Below are 16,528 nucleotides of genomic sequence, written 5' to 3'. Positions count from 1 at the left end.
AGTTAGTCTGACTGGAGCGCACTAACTTAATGCCACATTGATAGAGTGATGTTAACCACACCAACACTTGAAGTCAGGCAGCACAGGTCTCCTTTTTTCCCCCCCTCCTATTCCTTACAGCAACAAGCATAAAAAATACCTATAAAATTTTAATAATCCACTCTGAACTGTGCAAAAAAGTGCATTTTTCTGGTTTTGCTTTTTATGTATGTATGTATGTGCTAAATTACATATAGAGCTGGTTTGAAAAGACTTGATTTTGTATTCTTTTTTTCCCAATGGTTATTATTACTATTCTCAAATGTTCCCAGAAATAAAAACACTCAGATCTATTCCTTAGAGACTGTCAGTAAAAAGGCATCATAGTGTAAATTGACTATTATTATAATGACTATAAAAAGAAAAATTACTAAGAATACTCCTGACAATACTGGTTCGCCATGTATTTTACCACCTACAAACTAACTACCTAATTCATCATACTAAACTGTATAATTTCAGCACATTTCAACTCAATAACAAATTAAAAGAGAGACTATCAAGTTGATGGAATACCAATGGCCTATTTTGTTTTATAAATTTGTTTTTTGCTGGAATTTATATGTAGCCCTGGGCATTGTTAGCTGTTCTTCAACCAGTCAGGATAAAATAGGCAAATTTAAGATTTTTTTTTTTTTTTTTAAGAGAATAGTAATTCAGTTCAGGGCATAATTTTCTTCTGTTTCTTTACATAAGAAAGAACCAAGCAGCATAATAAAAGTAGTTTTGAGGAGGGTAAAGATTTTGTTGCTTGCAGTATTTTCATCACCATTTTATGTTTACAAGGTACACTCTCATTTCAGAGCAACTTTGCCAGGGTGAAACATCCACTGAAAGTGAGCTTCCTGAAGGACACCCCGCTGAGCAGTTTGCAGGTTTACTTCACGGATCATCACCTGCGTGTGACCCACCTGAAAATCCACTCCAGCTGTACAGCAAAGCAAACCCGTGCCCTGGACCACTGGAGAAAAGCATTTTGAGCAAGAGCGCAGCACAGCAGATACAGCTAAGGAAAGAAAGCAGCTCCGATCCTCCTGTTAAGAAAAAAAAGCCACCAATTGTAAACAGAACCATATTTCATACTAAAAATAAACCAGCTGAAAATCATACGCTGGTTGGCGCGCCAAGGATAAGTGAACAATGGGTTATTAGCACTGGGGGATTTGTGGAGAGAGCGTGCACGCTGGGCAGAATACGATCTTTACCAAAGACTTTGCTGGAAATGCATTTGTGCAAAAATGTTTCAAAATCTGATTCTAATCTTATCACCCATCCACCAAATGATAAAAAAGCAAGAAGCAATTGGAGTGAACCCACACCAAAGCCACAGTGCTCCAAAGGGAATTCGGAGAGAACACCTTCCTTCACATCAGAATGGGAAGAAGTAAGTTTTTTTCCTTTTTTAAGTACTGTGGTCTTGTCAAGACGCTGTTGCTGTTTTCAGTTTCAGAGACGAAATACAAAGTGAATCTTCCACACTGCAAATCCTCAGAGAGAATGTCACAGTGTACTGTGTGATAGTTCAACAGCTGGCACAAAACGCAAAGCATTTCTGTTCAAATGCTGCCCACTCAATAAAGCCTATTGTTTTTGTAGTGAATGAAGTTAACCAGAAGTAATTCTGCAATTTTTTGCGGCACTGAAATTATTGTCTACTAAAGCCCCCACCGCTGACACAAATCAAATTGGTACAATCCTTTGTAACTGTGCCTATTATTTACATATTTGCTAATTATTTCCCACCATGGCAGTGCCCGTTAGCAAGAGCCAGGAGAAAATGGCAGGAATAGAGAGTTGATTGTGCATTCTGCAAAGCCTCCTTATTTATCGTGTCCTCTAACTGGTGTGTAGCCTGTGTACAAAATGCTTGCCACATATCTGACTGCTGTGTGAAGTGGGAATACACTTATAGCTGCAGTGAATTCGGTTCTACTAACAGAAATTTCCACACTGAATTTGTAGTGCACATGCTTGCTCGTATGAGAGATTTTATTTTAGGTTTATAACTCAATTTTACAATAATTTTTAGACACTTTATGTTTAATTTTTTTTCCCCTGTGCTGAATTTTAAGAGTGTAAATGGTTCTTCATAGACACAGAAGTTCCCATCTCATTGAGGTAAATTAAGAGTGTGAAATGTTTAGATTCTTACTGCTCCTACAGAGAAGTGAGCATTTCTCTTTAAAATGACTACAATGGGGCAATACATCTATCTCCAGGGTGCTATTGTGTTCAGAAAGAACCCAGAGTTTGATTATGTGGTTGGTTATTTTTCTAGGAAAACGTTTCAAGCTTGCCTAAATGTCTGATTTGATACAGCATCTTTAGGCACTTGTCATTGTGGAGTAAAGGAGGAGGCATTTGCTCAGGGGAAATATCAGTACTAAGGATATCAGGTTTTGATCTTTGCAACTTGGATACATTATTATACAGTCATGATTAGAGTCAGGTCCAGGTTTGCCTTTCTACTTGGTCAACAAGTTTTAACTTTTCTTAAGAGTCAAAAAAGTGCAGTTTTTTTACATATATATATATATGAAGTATGAACTCTCAATCTGCAGGTTCTGTCATAATCGCCAGACTTCCTCCTGTCACCAGTGACTAATACATACTTTTCCTACTAGTCCTAATATTAAGCTTAATAAAATGTGTTTCTCTCTGTCTGCCTTCCTAGCTCACAGCAGCCTTTTGCTTCACTTTTCCTTTTGTCCTTTTCTTACAGAAAATAAAATGGATATAATTGTTTTGACTTAGTAAGTTCAATGTGCCTTAGAAACATGCAAGGAAGTTTTGGGGCCAGTGGAGTGCTGTTTCACTCCAGAGAATGTTGTTCTGTGCTATGTGGGAACACAACTGTGTTTCACACCTATTCAGTGCCCTTGGGGCAGATGGAAATAAAAGGGGGCTAGGAAATTCTCTGGAAATCTGAAACACAAGACACAAAAAAAATAAATATTTTTTATTCATTAATATTACTAACAGACCACTAGTGGTTATACCTATGTGTCCAGAGTCATCAGTATGAAAAGAGCTCCACTGTAGAAAAATAAATACTAGTCCCAAGCTTTCGGTTTTGCTAGCATACAAATACTGCAAAATAAAAATCAAAGTCGAGAAATTAATTGCCTTCCTTTTGCATTTTGTGATTTCAATTGTTGTTTTCCTATTGAGAGTAATAATGGCCTAAATCTATGCATGAAAAACTAAAATAAAACAATGAAGATGGGATCCATCAATTGTTTTCACTGCTCTCTCTTTTGCAGATTGATAAAATCATGAGTTCAATAGATGCTGGAATTAATACTGGACTGGGGGAGATGAAAGATCACGCTACAAGTAAGGAAAAACAACCAACTATTGTTTAATTTTCACTTAATTGTCCATAGGGAAATTGTGGATAAGACATTGCTAAGTTACCCACTGTGTTGAAATAATTTGTAGATATTTGAATAACCATGAACAGCATCTGTGTTGTTTACTGTTAGAGATGCATTAGGCCCAGTGTCCTGGAGCTGTTGCTTTAAATAGCATCTTGGAGTCATTAATGTTGTTTTGAAATCTTACCAGAAAAAATATTCCATTAATGTCTTTGTACTGAAGCTTTTCTTCTAGGGGGGTATTTTACAATCTTTTTCAGATGAGGTTTTGTTTGGAATGATGGAACTCTGAGTATATATAATCCAGTAACTGCTGACACTTTTTAAACTATTGTGTTATCTAATGCTGCTTCGAAGAAATATTTGGCACAGGGCTGAAAATGTTGCTGACAGCCAGTGACTGGTGTTAGCAGTGATGGGAAAATTTGCAAACCTCCCCTACCATGGAGAGTTCTAAGAACCCTAAGTCATGCCTAGGCTGTTGGTCTGTCAGCATAAACCTGTGCAACTGTGCTGATAAGAATTTTGAAAGCATTTTATTATGTCTTCTTCCTAACTTGTGGAGGGAAAACTGACTTGCGTGTCTGAATAATTTAGTCCTGAGGCACAGCTGTGTTAACTCACCTGTACTGGTGCATCCCTGCTAAAAATTGCATTGGATTTATGTATAGAGCAGGGTGTTATGTACCCTATCACTTAAATTTTGGAAAAGTATATATTTGAACGACTGTCCATTTCATGGATCATTACATCAATACAGGATGAAACTGTCTTATCAATTAAATATAATTGACACAGCTATTTTAACAGTAGCTTACAGTGAAAAGGGGATCTAGGATAAAGAGAAACAACTGATATATACAAATATAATTGCAGATGAAACAAGTAGATTCAGCTTATTTTTTTCTGAAAAGAGTAAGGGGCAATATCATGAAAAGTCTAGGCATTTTGTACTGACAGTCTGTACTTTCTTTTTGCTACTTGTAGTGTTGGAAAACAGAATTATTCATAGACAAACTTTACATTAGGAGGTTGTTAATAATTTCTGAAGACATTTTAAATAATTCAGGATTTTCTGCTTATTATATTTTATCGTGGTAGTTGTCCTGGGTCTGCTGGAGATGGAGTTAGCCTTCCCATTGCAGCCTTCATAGTGTTTCACACTGGGAGCCAGAAAGGTCTTCCCTTGTCAAACATCCTGGTATTTTGGCTGCTGCTGAGTAGAGCTCACTCAGCACCAATGCTGCCTCTCCAACATTCCCCCTCACCCATGGAGTGAAGATGGGCAAGATCTTGGGAGGGGACATACCCAGGACAGCTGACTCAAGCTGCAAAGGAAAATGCCATACCAGACAAGTCTATTTGGCAATAAAAACTGAGAAAAAGGAGGGGGGCTGGATATCACCAGCAGTTAGGAAATAGAGAATAAATCTTTTGTTTTCCTTTGGTTTTGCACAGGTCTTTGCTTTTGCTGTGTTAAACTGCCTTTATCTTGACCCAAGAGGGTTTTTTTTCCATCTTGTTTTCTCCCCTGTCCTGTCCTGTCCCGCTGAGGAGGGCAGCGACAGAGTGGCTTGCTGGGCACCTGGCATCCAGCCAGGGTCAGCTTCCCACAGGAGCACACAAGCACCAAAGGCAGAATCAGGTGTCCAGTAAGAAGCTGCACTGCATGTAAGAACTGTGAAAAGGAGACAATAGCAACAGTATGCAACTTGCCATGACTTAGTGATGTGCAAATACTACTCTGTTCTATGATTGACCACTTACTCTTTTTTTACTCTTTCAAGATTGGAAAATACCTCACAGCTCTTGTCATCAGCCATTTTGTGGCTTCTACTGCATACATTGCTTTTTCTTGACATTCAAACATGGCATTTGGTGTTTCAACTCTTTCAACTGGCAGAAGATTGACTCTTTTCTTTGCTTCTTTTCCCCAAGTGGACATGGACTCCCAATTTACTTTCTATTCAGTGTGCAGCTTTCTGAACACCCAATTTTTTTTCTTTCCTGTGAACTCCTTAATTGTCTTTAGGTAGTTTAGGGTGATACTTTGATTTTGCTCTCAATTAATAAATCAAGCTATGAACAATCAAAATACAGGTATGTTTCCTTAAATTTTATCCACTTTGCTTTACATGCACGTTGCAATAAAGGCACGTCTTTCTGCTATAGATCTGAATATCTGCAGCTTCACGTGTATGTCTTCTACTTTTCATTCCTTTTGGCCATTTTTGGGTTGAGTCAAACACAATTTAGGCAGCAAAGTAAAGGGAACTATCATCATATCAAATGCATTGCATGCATCAAACATGTTATGCTTCGAGTATATTGTTATTTTTTATTGTGTAGGTAATACTGGAGTAATATGTTATCTAGGAGGAAATAAGGAGTTCTTATTTCTCACTGTTAGCAGGCTGAATTAACCAATGAATTAGAGCCTTATTACACAGATATTTATATATTTAAGAATAGATTTTAGCTTCTCTTTATTAGCACTTACGTACTACCATGAGGCAATATACAGGTTTTTCTCACTGATGATACCATCCAAGAGATTTTTCATTAGGTCTTTGGCCCCAGTAAAGGGGTTGTTTTGAAGTTTTTTTACAGCAAGTCAACTTGTTTTAGTGTGTGTGCTTCTTGTTACCTTCCATAGCTTTTGTCAAGAAGTGTCTCAGGTGCCTCAGTATTCCTCAGAGGTGCCTTACATCGACCCTTTCTAATTACTTACAGATTCCTTTGTGTTTTAATTAAGGATTTATCTACCCAAATGTTGTAGTGCTGAGGACATGACTTCTACCTCAGAACTTCCAGTTCACCTTCTCTCTTCTCCTTGAGCATAACACAGCCAAAGGTGAAGATCTGATCTATGCTTAAGAATAAAAATCAAGTAGTGTTGTATCAGATAATATAATTTTGAAATACTTCATTAATTTATTTATAAATATATGACTTTTTTAGTTTTTACTTGAATATATATGGAAAAGATTATCCAGTAAAGCTTAAAAATAATGTTTTTAATTCTCAGAGTATGTAAGTCAAAGAAACTTCTCCTAGTTTTGAACTGAAAGTGTCTAGATTATTGAGCACTGTATTCAGGAAACTTCACTTGTCTAATAACTTGCTACCAAATAGCAAAATTTCTGATAATGCTGAAGAGGAAATGTAGCTTCCTGTGGAATCCTTAGTTTAAGTATTTGTGTAGTCCTGTATTTCATATTATACTTCAGTGTTTTTATGAAGTGCTAGTAAAAGCAAAAGTATGTAAAATTCAAACACAAATGCACTATTAATCGTGAACGTGAAGAACTTTTCGTATGATATAGTCTCTCATTCTTGGTGAAAAATATTTGAGAGGAAATATGTCATACTCATAATTAAATACCTATATTTAAAATTAGACAATGATGACATCTTGTGATTAAATTCTTGAATGGATTTGCTGGAACTTTGGCCTGTATTTTCCTAGTGGTGATAGCTGGAAAGACTTCTCTTAGATCTTAAGAAATCTCTTAAGAAGCAATTAGTGGAGCAGTAAAAGGAGAGATGTCAAAACTGAGTATGCTTATGAGGACTTCATCCACGGCATGCATTCAGGAACAAAAACATTAAAACAGAACTTTCAGTTTGGTAGCAGTACAGGTACCAGAGGAGCAAACTTAAAACTACAGAGAGGAAGGTGACTGTTGATGTCCTCTGACAAATCAAAAGCAGGAGTGCTGCCCAAGAAGCAAGTAAGAACCAATCTTGTTTACAGACAAAAACCCCAAACAGTAGCCCAAGGAATACAAAATCTCTAGAGGGATTCTCAAAAGGAAATAAAAGATGCTTCTGGCTACTGATCTACTCATATTGATGTGGAAGCATCTGTGACACCTGGCACTTAAATCATGGCTGATGTGCTTCTTTATGAGAGTCAAATTTTGCCAAATTGCAAAGGATTGCACCAATCATTAGCATATGATAAAGAATAATAATGGTACTGCCAGTGATTATCCTAGAGAAAATCAAAAGTTCTTATCAGGCTCTGTGGCAATAAATAAAGAGGTTGAAGATTCAAGATATTTTTGTCTCTCATCTCATGTCCAAGTGAAACATCAGTCAGATACACCCTAAATATAACTCTTATTTCTCCTGAGAGAAGTTTAAAATAAGAACTTTTTGGCAAGAACAAAAATCATAATCTTAAATAATGCAACTTGAACATAGGTCTCATCCCTGGGATGATTAAAAACAAGATTTAGAAAGTGACTAGAGAAAGGGTCATATGTCGGCTTGCAAGGTATCTGAGCTGTTTGGATGCTAATGGTACAATGAAGAGGAACAGAGAAGAATTTATCAACAAATTAATGAGGAAAGAAAGAATTAATTGGATATTACAACAAAATTGACACTGTAGGGAGTTTATCATATGTATTACACTAGTAGTACAGTCACAGAGAAGAAGGGAAGAAGACAGGAAATTTTGGCTTGTATTTCAAAAATAGTTGCTTTGAGATCTCAAAAATAGAACAAGATAGAGCTTTTAAATATCTGTTGGTGTCCAGGGAAGCAGAAAAAAACATAGTTATTCTTGATACTTTTCCAGAGGCATTGGATATGATAGTAATGGGAATTTTTAGTTGCTGTTTTTGGGTAAGAAATTACATTGACAGACTGCCCGGGACAAAAAAAAAAAAAAAAAGCTGAAGAAGGTTCAGAGTTTTTATTTAAAATAAAATAAATTCAGAGATTTTTATTTTAAAAAATATATGCACGTTGAAGATAATTCTTTGGGGTTTTGAACAGAAATCTTCTAAAGACTATAGTACAACCTTCACTAATGCAAAGAAAAGAAAGTGCAAAATACTATTTGAGCCCAATTTTCATCTCTGCTTTCACTTTAGGCAAAATGAGGAAAATTTGTCTCTTTACTAACCATGTTGGAATAACACATGCATGTAGAGACATGTCAGAAGTGCCAAAGCACTCAGGGAGATGCAACTAGCAAGATCTAATATAACATAGTTATATTAGTACATTAACAGGTAGAAGAAGAACAAATAAATCCTCAGCATCCAAGAGAGGTAGTGCAGGAAAGGAAAAGGTTCACGGAGACGGTGCAGAGAAGGGAAAAGCATACAATGATTTTTTTGTTACATGTGTTTACTGAAAAGGTTATCACTGAACATATGACATGGACAGTGAATTCTAGAGCTAGAACCTCAATTGTAGATAAGGAAAGAACAGACTATGTAGGTTAGGTGTCTTAAACTATCTGCAAAACTTAGGCCTATCAGTGGGTTTCTGCAAGATTTCTTGAAGGATATATCAGGTACCAAAAGACTAAATTAGAATGACACAGAATTATCTTTAAAGAGGAAAGGAAGAAGAATGTGGGGAATTATTTTCTATTAATAGAAAAGTCAATGAACAGATATATTACTAAAGTAGCTAGAAAACAGCAAAGAAATGAGCAATAAACAACACTGATTTGCCAAGAGCAAACCTCTTTAAGCCATCTAATTCCCTTTTAGGAGTGGATATCAAATTTTTTAGTTAAGGGTAAAACAGTAGATATCCAGTATTTGGACTTCAGTTAGGGTTTTGAAATGGTCTCCTATGCTTTTCTTGCAAATGAATCAAGAAAGAATGAGCTTGATGAAAATAATGGCAGGTCAGACAGACATAAATTGTAGGTCAGAGAGGTTAATCTTACTTGTAATGTCTAAATTCAAACTTCTAGAGTGTGGGCTGCATTGAGCAAATTTGAGCCACTAATGCTGCATTAGCTGACACTTTTTTGTTGTTTTTCATCATATCTAAATGTCTGAAGCATGCAGAATGGCACTTGGAGTGCCTTAGAGGTACCTCCTCAGATGTAGCTGTCTAAAATGAATCTTCCCCTGTTCCCCAGGACAAAATTATAAAGGCCATGTTAAGCATCCAAATAGATTATTAGGAAGATGATAATTTTGGTTACATTCAGCAGCATCTTAAAGACTTTTGAATATTTGCCAGAATGAGAAGGAATAATGGTTAGGATATAACTGACCTTGGCTTGAGTGGGAATGGAATAGGTCACTGGTTTATGTCTCTTTGAGCCTGTTTTGTAATGATTCTGTGACTACTGTGATAACATGATTTAGAAAGAACCTATCTACAGGGTAAAAAGAAAAAACAGTACAATTTAATATTTTCTTTGCCTAATTATAAACAATTTTTATTTCAACATAAGTCTTTCAAGACATGCATAGTAGTCATTCTGTGTTAGTTGGAGCTTGGTAGCTGTTCACAGGTGTGTGACTCAGAGTTTACTTATATTCACAAATCACTTGGAAAGGAGTAATCAAAAAATAATCTACTTCAAACCCAAACTAACATGGGTAATGGATATCATATCATCATCATGATTAAAGCTAGAATTGTTTCAAATCAGAGCAATTAAAATAATGACTAAGAAAATAATTGTTGAAGGTCATTCCACATCAAAATAGTCAACAATCATTTTAGGATTGTGCGGGGCTTTTGAGAGAGTCACTTCTGTCAAATATGTTCTAGCGCATGGAGGGTGAGTTACATTTTTATAATTCAACTAATCATAAAATCTATTTTGGATGCTATCCATAAATGCACTGAACAGTTGCTGTGTGTATACAAGTCAGGATATTTTTGGTCACCTGAGCATGTACCTACCCTTGAACACACTCATTGTTCCACCTAGAGGAAGACAGGGTAGAGTTTACTGAATTATCTTAATTTTCTTGATCAACAGTTTTAGTTTGTAATGTAATACCTGGACAAGCCTTTTTCTTACAGCTGAAATAAGCAAAATTCTTACTGCACTTAGCAAGTTTGTGCTTTACAGGGGTTTTTATTGCCCTTTTATGAGAACAGAGCCTTTTCCTGTGCTTGGAGATAATCCTAGCACCACATGCAGCATCTATATCTTAATATCAATATCAAGGCTACAAACCTTGCTCACTGACACAACCTGAGTGACTGCCTTTAAAAGATTAATGCTGCTTTTTACTGGAAGTGGTATATGAAACAGAATCACACCACATGAAAAAAAAAGAAAAAAGACTTTCAAGGAAGCTAGCAAATCTTGCAGAATATTTACTTTAGCAGTATGTATCCTCATGTTTACAGCTTCAGAGAGACTCATGAGTTGGCTCCTTTAGGGCTGCTTTGAAATCGAAGGACTCTGGAACACTGACAGCTGTTCCTGAGTTGACTGCATGAGCTGTATCTCATTTGAAAGCAGGACTGGAGTGGGTTGTGCTGTATTCAGAATAAACCCTACAACTGCACTTTATGTCAAGTTTTTGCACAAACAAAACCTTATTCCTTCTCCATGTTCCCGCTATATGTTTGTGTTTGAATGCCATGCAGTCCAAATTTAATGCCAGGGACTGACAGTAGGTCACAGAGCACTGTATTGGAATACATTTTGTAGTGTTCTTTCTCCAATCTTCCCTTTCAGGATGAAATTTGTAAACAGTCATCATACAGAAGTTATTTTCTTTGGTTATTTTGCCTTCTCTACAGATATAACCAAGGCTATTATTGATGATTTCTCCTTTGCAGTATGGGCAAAATTTTAAGAAATCTTGCTTTTCAGGTTTGTGAGGGAAATGACTTTGAGCACTAAGATTGGGAAAATAAAATAGATGTCACTTTGGCAGCTTAGGAAAAGATGGAATCAGGTGGGGCCTCAGCCAGAAAAGCTGAACGAGAAGAGTAAGAGTTCATGTTGTGCTCTGTACATCTATAATATACTTGGAACTGGGCAAAACCCTTGACTGCCTGAAGCTACATGTTTGGTTTCCCCTCTTTCTTCCATCTGTTCCACTGCCACTGCTCAGATATGAAGCCTTCATCATCTCTAGTGTGGTTCTGCCTATAAAAGCTAATATCTAACTCAGAAGTCAAACTTTCTTTTAACAAATGAAGCCTTGTTAGGCTGGCCCTTTTCTGTTTGCTGCCATATGGTTGCAGTTTTGGCAAAGTGGTTTTCCTCCAAAGCTGTTAATATTCTCCCTCCTCCAAGAGCTGAAAACAGAAAAAATATAAGTACTTAATTAAGGCAGAATTTTAATTGGATATGTGTAGGCATGTTGGCATAAGGCAGATTTCACAGTGGTAAGTTATACACTTGAAAGTATATATTTTTATTGTAATTTAGTCCCTGTTTTGCAGCATTTACCTTGTCCTTTCCTAATCTCCATTTGGTTAAACTAAGAGCTTTGATAAAGTGGATTTAATTAATAGAATTTAGTAAAATGAGCCATGAAACTTCTCATGAAATGGGACACCTCTTAAGCTTACGGTTTTGAACACAAAACTCTATAATTTTGCAACAGCCAACCACAACAACCAGACTGTAAAATAAAGATAGCATCACTTTCCTCTCAACTTCCCTTTGAAGCTGATACACTTTGCAAAAAGACCAAAATACCTGTAGCATCACAGATAGCAAAAAAGCAAAAGACAGAGGGAACCTGACTCTGTAGCTGATAGAAGAGGGACTTGATGAGACGAGGCAGCTCCAGCAGCTAGTGTCTGCTCCCTGTGCTGTCTGATGCCTCCTCAAGAGGAAATGCATGTGCAGTCTGAAATTATTAAGCTGCAAGTCTTTGAACTCTTTAGCAACAACTATAGGACTGCACTTCAGGAAAGAGAGACACACACTTGTGTTTGGTTCTGCCCTTCCTTGTATCTTATTAACAACTGGAATGGGAATGTGGACTTTTAATTTGCAATGGCAGAACAGATGGGGGGAATTTGCATAATCAAAGTCAATATGCGATGTTACGGAAGGTAAAAGTGATTATTCTTTTAGGTAAAACTGTTTGCACTCAGTCACATTCTCGTACAGAGCCTGTCACACTCGGTACCCAAAGACACTGAGGTGTGCATGGCCAAGTTGCCTGTCCATGGTCACTTATGTCTGTTGTGGTAGGCTGACTATTGCACTCTTACTGTGTCTGTTGGGTTCCTTTGTTTTAGAAAAAGCAAACTAGATTTTCATAGCCCTTTAGGAATCAACCTTTGCTGGGGTTATGGTCCCTTTGTTCCAAAATTTTATTCAGTGGCTCTCATTGTTTTTTGCTTCTTTTTCTCAGATATTTTAGGTCATCCATTTGGAACAACAAAAAGATGAATATCACATGCAGTGTGCTGTAGTGTTGGTGCCGTAGTGTAGTGTCTTCTGCTGATAAATTGTCTGAGCTGTTTTATCAGAGCACACTCCTTCTCTTGACAGGAACATATTCCCTAGTGTTTTACCACTGCCAGCAGTGTCCTTGGTTATCAGTACAGACCATACCTTTAACTCTTTGAGGCACTGTCTCTTTTGGTGCTTTCATATGTGTGTTTCTGTCCATGCATTCTTCATACCAATCTTCCTATTTCTGTTACTAATATCTTCATTTCAGTTGTTTGAATGGTAGTTTAACTGTATGTAATCATCTAGATTATAAAATAGTGGAGAACAGAAGGCGTATGGCTATAAAATATGAGGAAGAAATGCTTTTAGCATTTGTTTCCTGAGAACATGATAGTCCTAATATGTTGCATGTCACTGACCTTACCTAAACATCATGTGAATTCTACAGACATTATCACAAATAATTGGGTTAATTTTTTTTTTACTTCAACATTGTAAAAACCTAAACAAGAAATAAAGATGCATCTGTTTTAATGATTCATTGAATCCCAAAGCAAACCTTACAGAAACTGGGCAAACTGCAAGATAATTGTAGAGCTTTTAGCTATGTTTTATAATAAACACAATGGGAATTGGATGCAAAAATGTTCAGGCATTTATTTTATTTTCTTATACCCACGTATTCTTATTATATTAGCAATTTTACCCTGTAGCATCATAAATGTAATATTTAGCTCTATGCTCTTCATACACCAATTAATCAGGGATGTGTTTGAAACAACCTACTACAAAGGAAGACACATGCTAAACAGAAAATAGAGTAAAAATGTAAGTCAATGGACATTTACCAACGTAGTCTTTAACTCTGATATATTTTCTTTTTACATTTCCACTCTCTCTATGAGTGCCAATCAACATTTACCTTTCATGTCTGTCCATGCTTTTCATGTTCAGTGTTAGGCTTCTTTTTCCTAAACCGTTGCAAAGCAATTCAGTAATTTTATTCACAGACTTGAATAAAAGATTTCTGGCATATGTCTTCTAGAAGGGATAGAGAATATTGATAGCAAGCAAAGAAACTTAGGAAAATGGAACTATACTGTCATAAATATTGACATTCATCAGAGAGTAAATGTATAGCCTAATTCTTGTCATTTTGGTGTAGTCCCCTTGTGGCTGTCAGACCTGCTCATGCCAAGTGTAGATGCTCTGCAACAGAACTGCTTGATCAAAGGACTCTTCTACAAACTCTCTTTTAATTGGAGGATTGACATATAATTTTGAGTGACTTAATATGTTGAGACTTTTCAGCGGTATTTCCTTACATCAGATGTAATGTTTTATTGAAACAGGCCCTAATTTCCTATGCTATTTCAGTACTGATATTTTGTCCTTTTTAAAAAATAAAACCTCAGCGGTCTGGTCTGCTGTACTGTTACTTCTGAGCAACCAAACTTTTATTCCTCCCCATCCCCTCACAGAATACAAAATACAAGCAATGTATTCTTCTTTGGAAAAGTTCTTCTGATCTAAAGGTACTTTTTTTTTTTTTTTTCCCTAGAAATACTTATTCTCAGAGGAGTAACGCATACTGAATCCCTGCCATCTCTTCCTTTATTTTGTTCTTAAACTAATAGCTGATCCATACATTCTATGGAACCATATTCTGTTAAATATGGTTAAAACAGAAGTCTTTGTGACCACAGGCATGAACAATTTATGTACACTTTGAATGCTACTCAAATCTATGAAAATTCAAAGACTGTACTTAGCACTGTTATTAAAGCCTTGTTTCAGTATTTTTTAAGTCTCACATTATATAATTTCCTTTTAGAAGTGAGAGATAGTGAATTATAAAGAGATGTGTATGCTAATAAGTAAATATGTCATGATACAGAGTTATATTATGCTCATACACACCTCTAATACTTGTTTTGAGACAGAGTGCAGAATGGCATGAATGCACAGAATGCCGAACTCAGAAAATCAGATTTTGAGTGACTTCCAAGGGCATGAAGCTCAGATACACTGACAAATAATAGCAAAATTGAGAGTTCAGTAGCATGATGTTTAAGCACTGTTTGGGGACAGTGCTTAGAAAAACTGTACATATTACTCTTTAGAAAGTCAAAACTAAGTGAATAAAAGTTATTCACACTTTAAAAGCTTGGATATACCTGCATATGGCCTAACCTTACAAAATCACACTGATAGAAACAAATCATATTGGATCTCAAATTAATTGGTTGTGAAATTTGCTTAGGAATTATATTGCTCACATTACCACCTGGGTTCTGTTGGTAGTAAGTGGGTCTCTAACTCTTAAGTGGATTCAAAAACATTTCTGAGGATGATGTTAATGCTGCAATCTGCTTTTCCTGGTAAATTCTTTCCTCTGTCACACCAATCCCTGAAGTCACTGAGCTGTATAGAATGATTCTTTTTCCTCCATGGGGTTGAATATATGTCTGAGCTTTGCCCATCTAGATAAGAGATAAAAGGATGAACAAAGAAAGATTGAAGATTTCAGAACTTGAAAAAAATTAATTAAAACATTTTCAAAGTTATTTCCAGTGAGACTGAGGTCTAGCCTGTTTCTCCCCCAAGCCACAATGGTACCAGGGGAGTACTAATAGTCTATGTCTTCTCCACAAGCACAGTTTGGCTGGATTTCACAAAGTTAATGCCAGACCACTTGCTGATGTGCCTAAAAAGTAACAAGCCAATAATGCCCTCATTCTATAATGCTCTAATAATTATCCTACTGTTATTCCAGGGGTTAAGAGATTTTTTTTTTCAAGCCATGATAAATGAATGACGTGAAAAGAATTATCAGATTACTTGAAAGTTTTAGAAGTCACATGCTTAGATTCAGCTTTTTCCTTGCTGTTTAATCTGAACCATGCAACTATATAGCCACTTATACACATCTATGTTAATATTTAATTCCATTTATTTGACTAAATTGAACAAAATTTATTTCTAAAGCAGAATCAAATTCAATACCAGGTTGAAAAATGTATGCAGAGTAGGAATTAGCACATCAATGGAATTAAAAATATCTGATGAAAAAGCAGGCTTTCACAGCCTGTGGCCAGGAAATACTTTACAGGCAAGAGAATATTCCTAACTTCTAAAATAGATTTTACAGATTTGCCTTTAGTAATCAGCTTGCTAGTTTCATACATGATGGCTAAGGGCAAATCCGTAAAACTTTGTTCACTATCTCTGGTGGTGTTTTGTATGAGATGATAGGAATGTTACCCTTGAAAAACGTTAGGGTTAGAGATGTTATGTCAAGTGAGACTATGATGGAGTTTATCTTTCATAAATTATATAGAGACCTAAGTCTACTAAAACTGAATTAATAATGATTTCTTCAAAGTTCAGCTGATTCACTCATGTTTCCTTCCAGTAGTCCTTGTATTTAAATAGATATGAATCCTTGGAATCTCACATTTCTAGTAACCACAAGATTATCACATGCTAGTTGAAAAGTCTTTGGCTTGTTATAGAATTTACAGCACACCAAATTGTTTCTAGTTTTCATTCCACCTACAGAAAAATGAAGTAATTCAGCATATTGAACTTAATAAAGTGAATTCATTTGCTTTCTAACCCAGACTGTTAACCTGAGTTCATGATTGTAATGTTAAGATCAGTATTTTCTTGTTTCATTTCGCTGTATTCAGGAAGATACTGCACTTGAATGCCTTCACATCCTTCAAAAATTATTTACTATTTACCACCCCTACATCATGACCTATAGTACCAGGAATTTTACAAAACTGTTTTTCTACTTTTAGCCATTGCTGCCTTTAGCTCTTTATTTTAGATTATTGCATTATCACAATTCTGAGAATGGCTGAGTTTAAATTATTGATTGCTAGTATGAATTTCCATCAAATGCTAAAAATAATCTAAAGTGGTGAATTGCTCTGGAACCTATTTCTAACATGAT

The 16,528-nt window shown here is 36.0% G+C and overlaps 1 protein-coding gene across 9 annotated transcripts in view; it reads left to right on the top strand.

Annotated features, from left to right (window-relative positions):
- The window catches only part of ANKS1B (ankyrin repeat and sterile alpha motif domain containing 1B), a 397,467-nt gene that overhangs the window by 187,622 nt on the left and 193,317 nt on the right, over positions 1-16,528 (top strand). For all 9 annotated transcript variants that reach the window (XM_085047083.1, XM_085047078.1, XM_085047079.1 and 6 more), the window contains 2 exons: positions 843-1,423; positions 3,303-3,375. In XM_085047083.1, coding sequence (XP_084903209.1) covers positions 843-1,423; positions 3,303-3,375 — 654 coding nt within the window. The remainder of the gene's footprint in view (positions 1-842; positions 1,424-3,302; positions 3,376-16,528) is intronic.

This window comes from Lichenostomus cassidix, chromosome 1Aa, assembly GCF_008360975.1.
Source record: "Lichenostomus cassidix isolate B80296 chromosome 1Aa, HeHo_3.0, whole genome shotgun sequence".
Lineage (NCBI taxonomy): Eukaryota > Metazoa > Chordata > Aves > Passeriformes > Meliphagidae > Lichenostomus > Lichenostomus cassidix.
The sequence above is the reverse complement of the archived record's forward strand: the minus strand, read 5'-3'. Positions and strand labels throughout refer to the sequence as shown.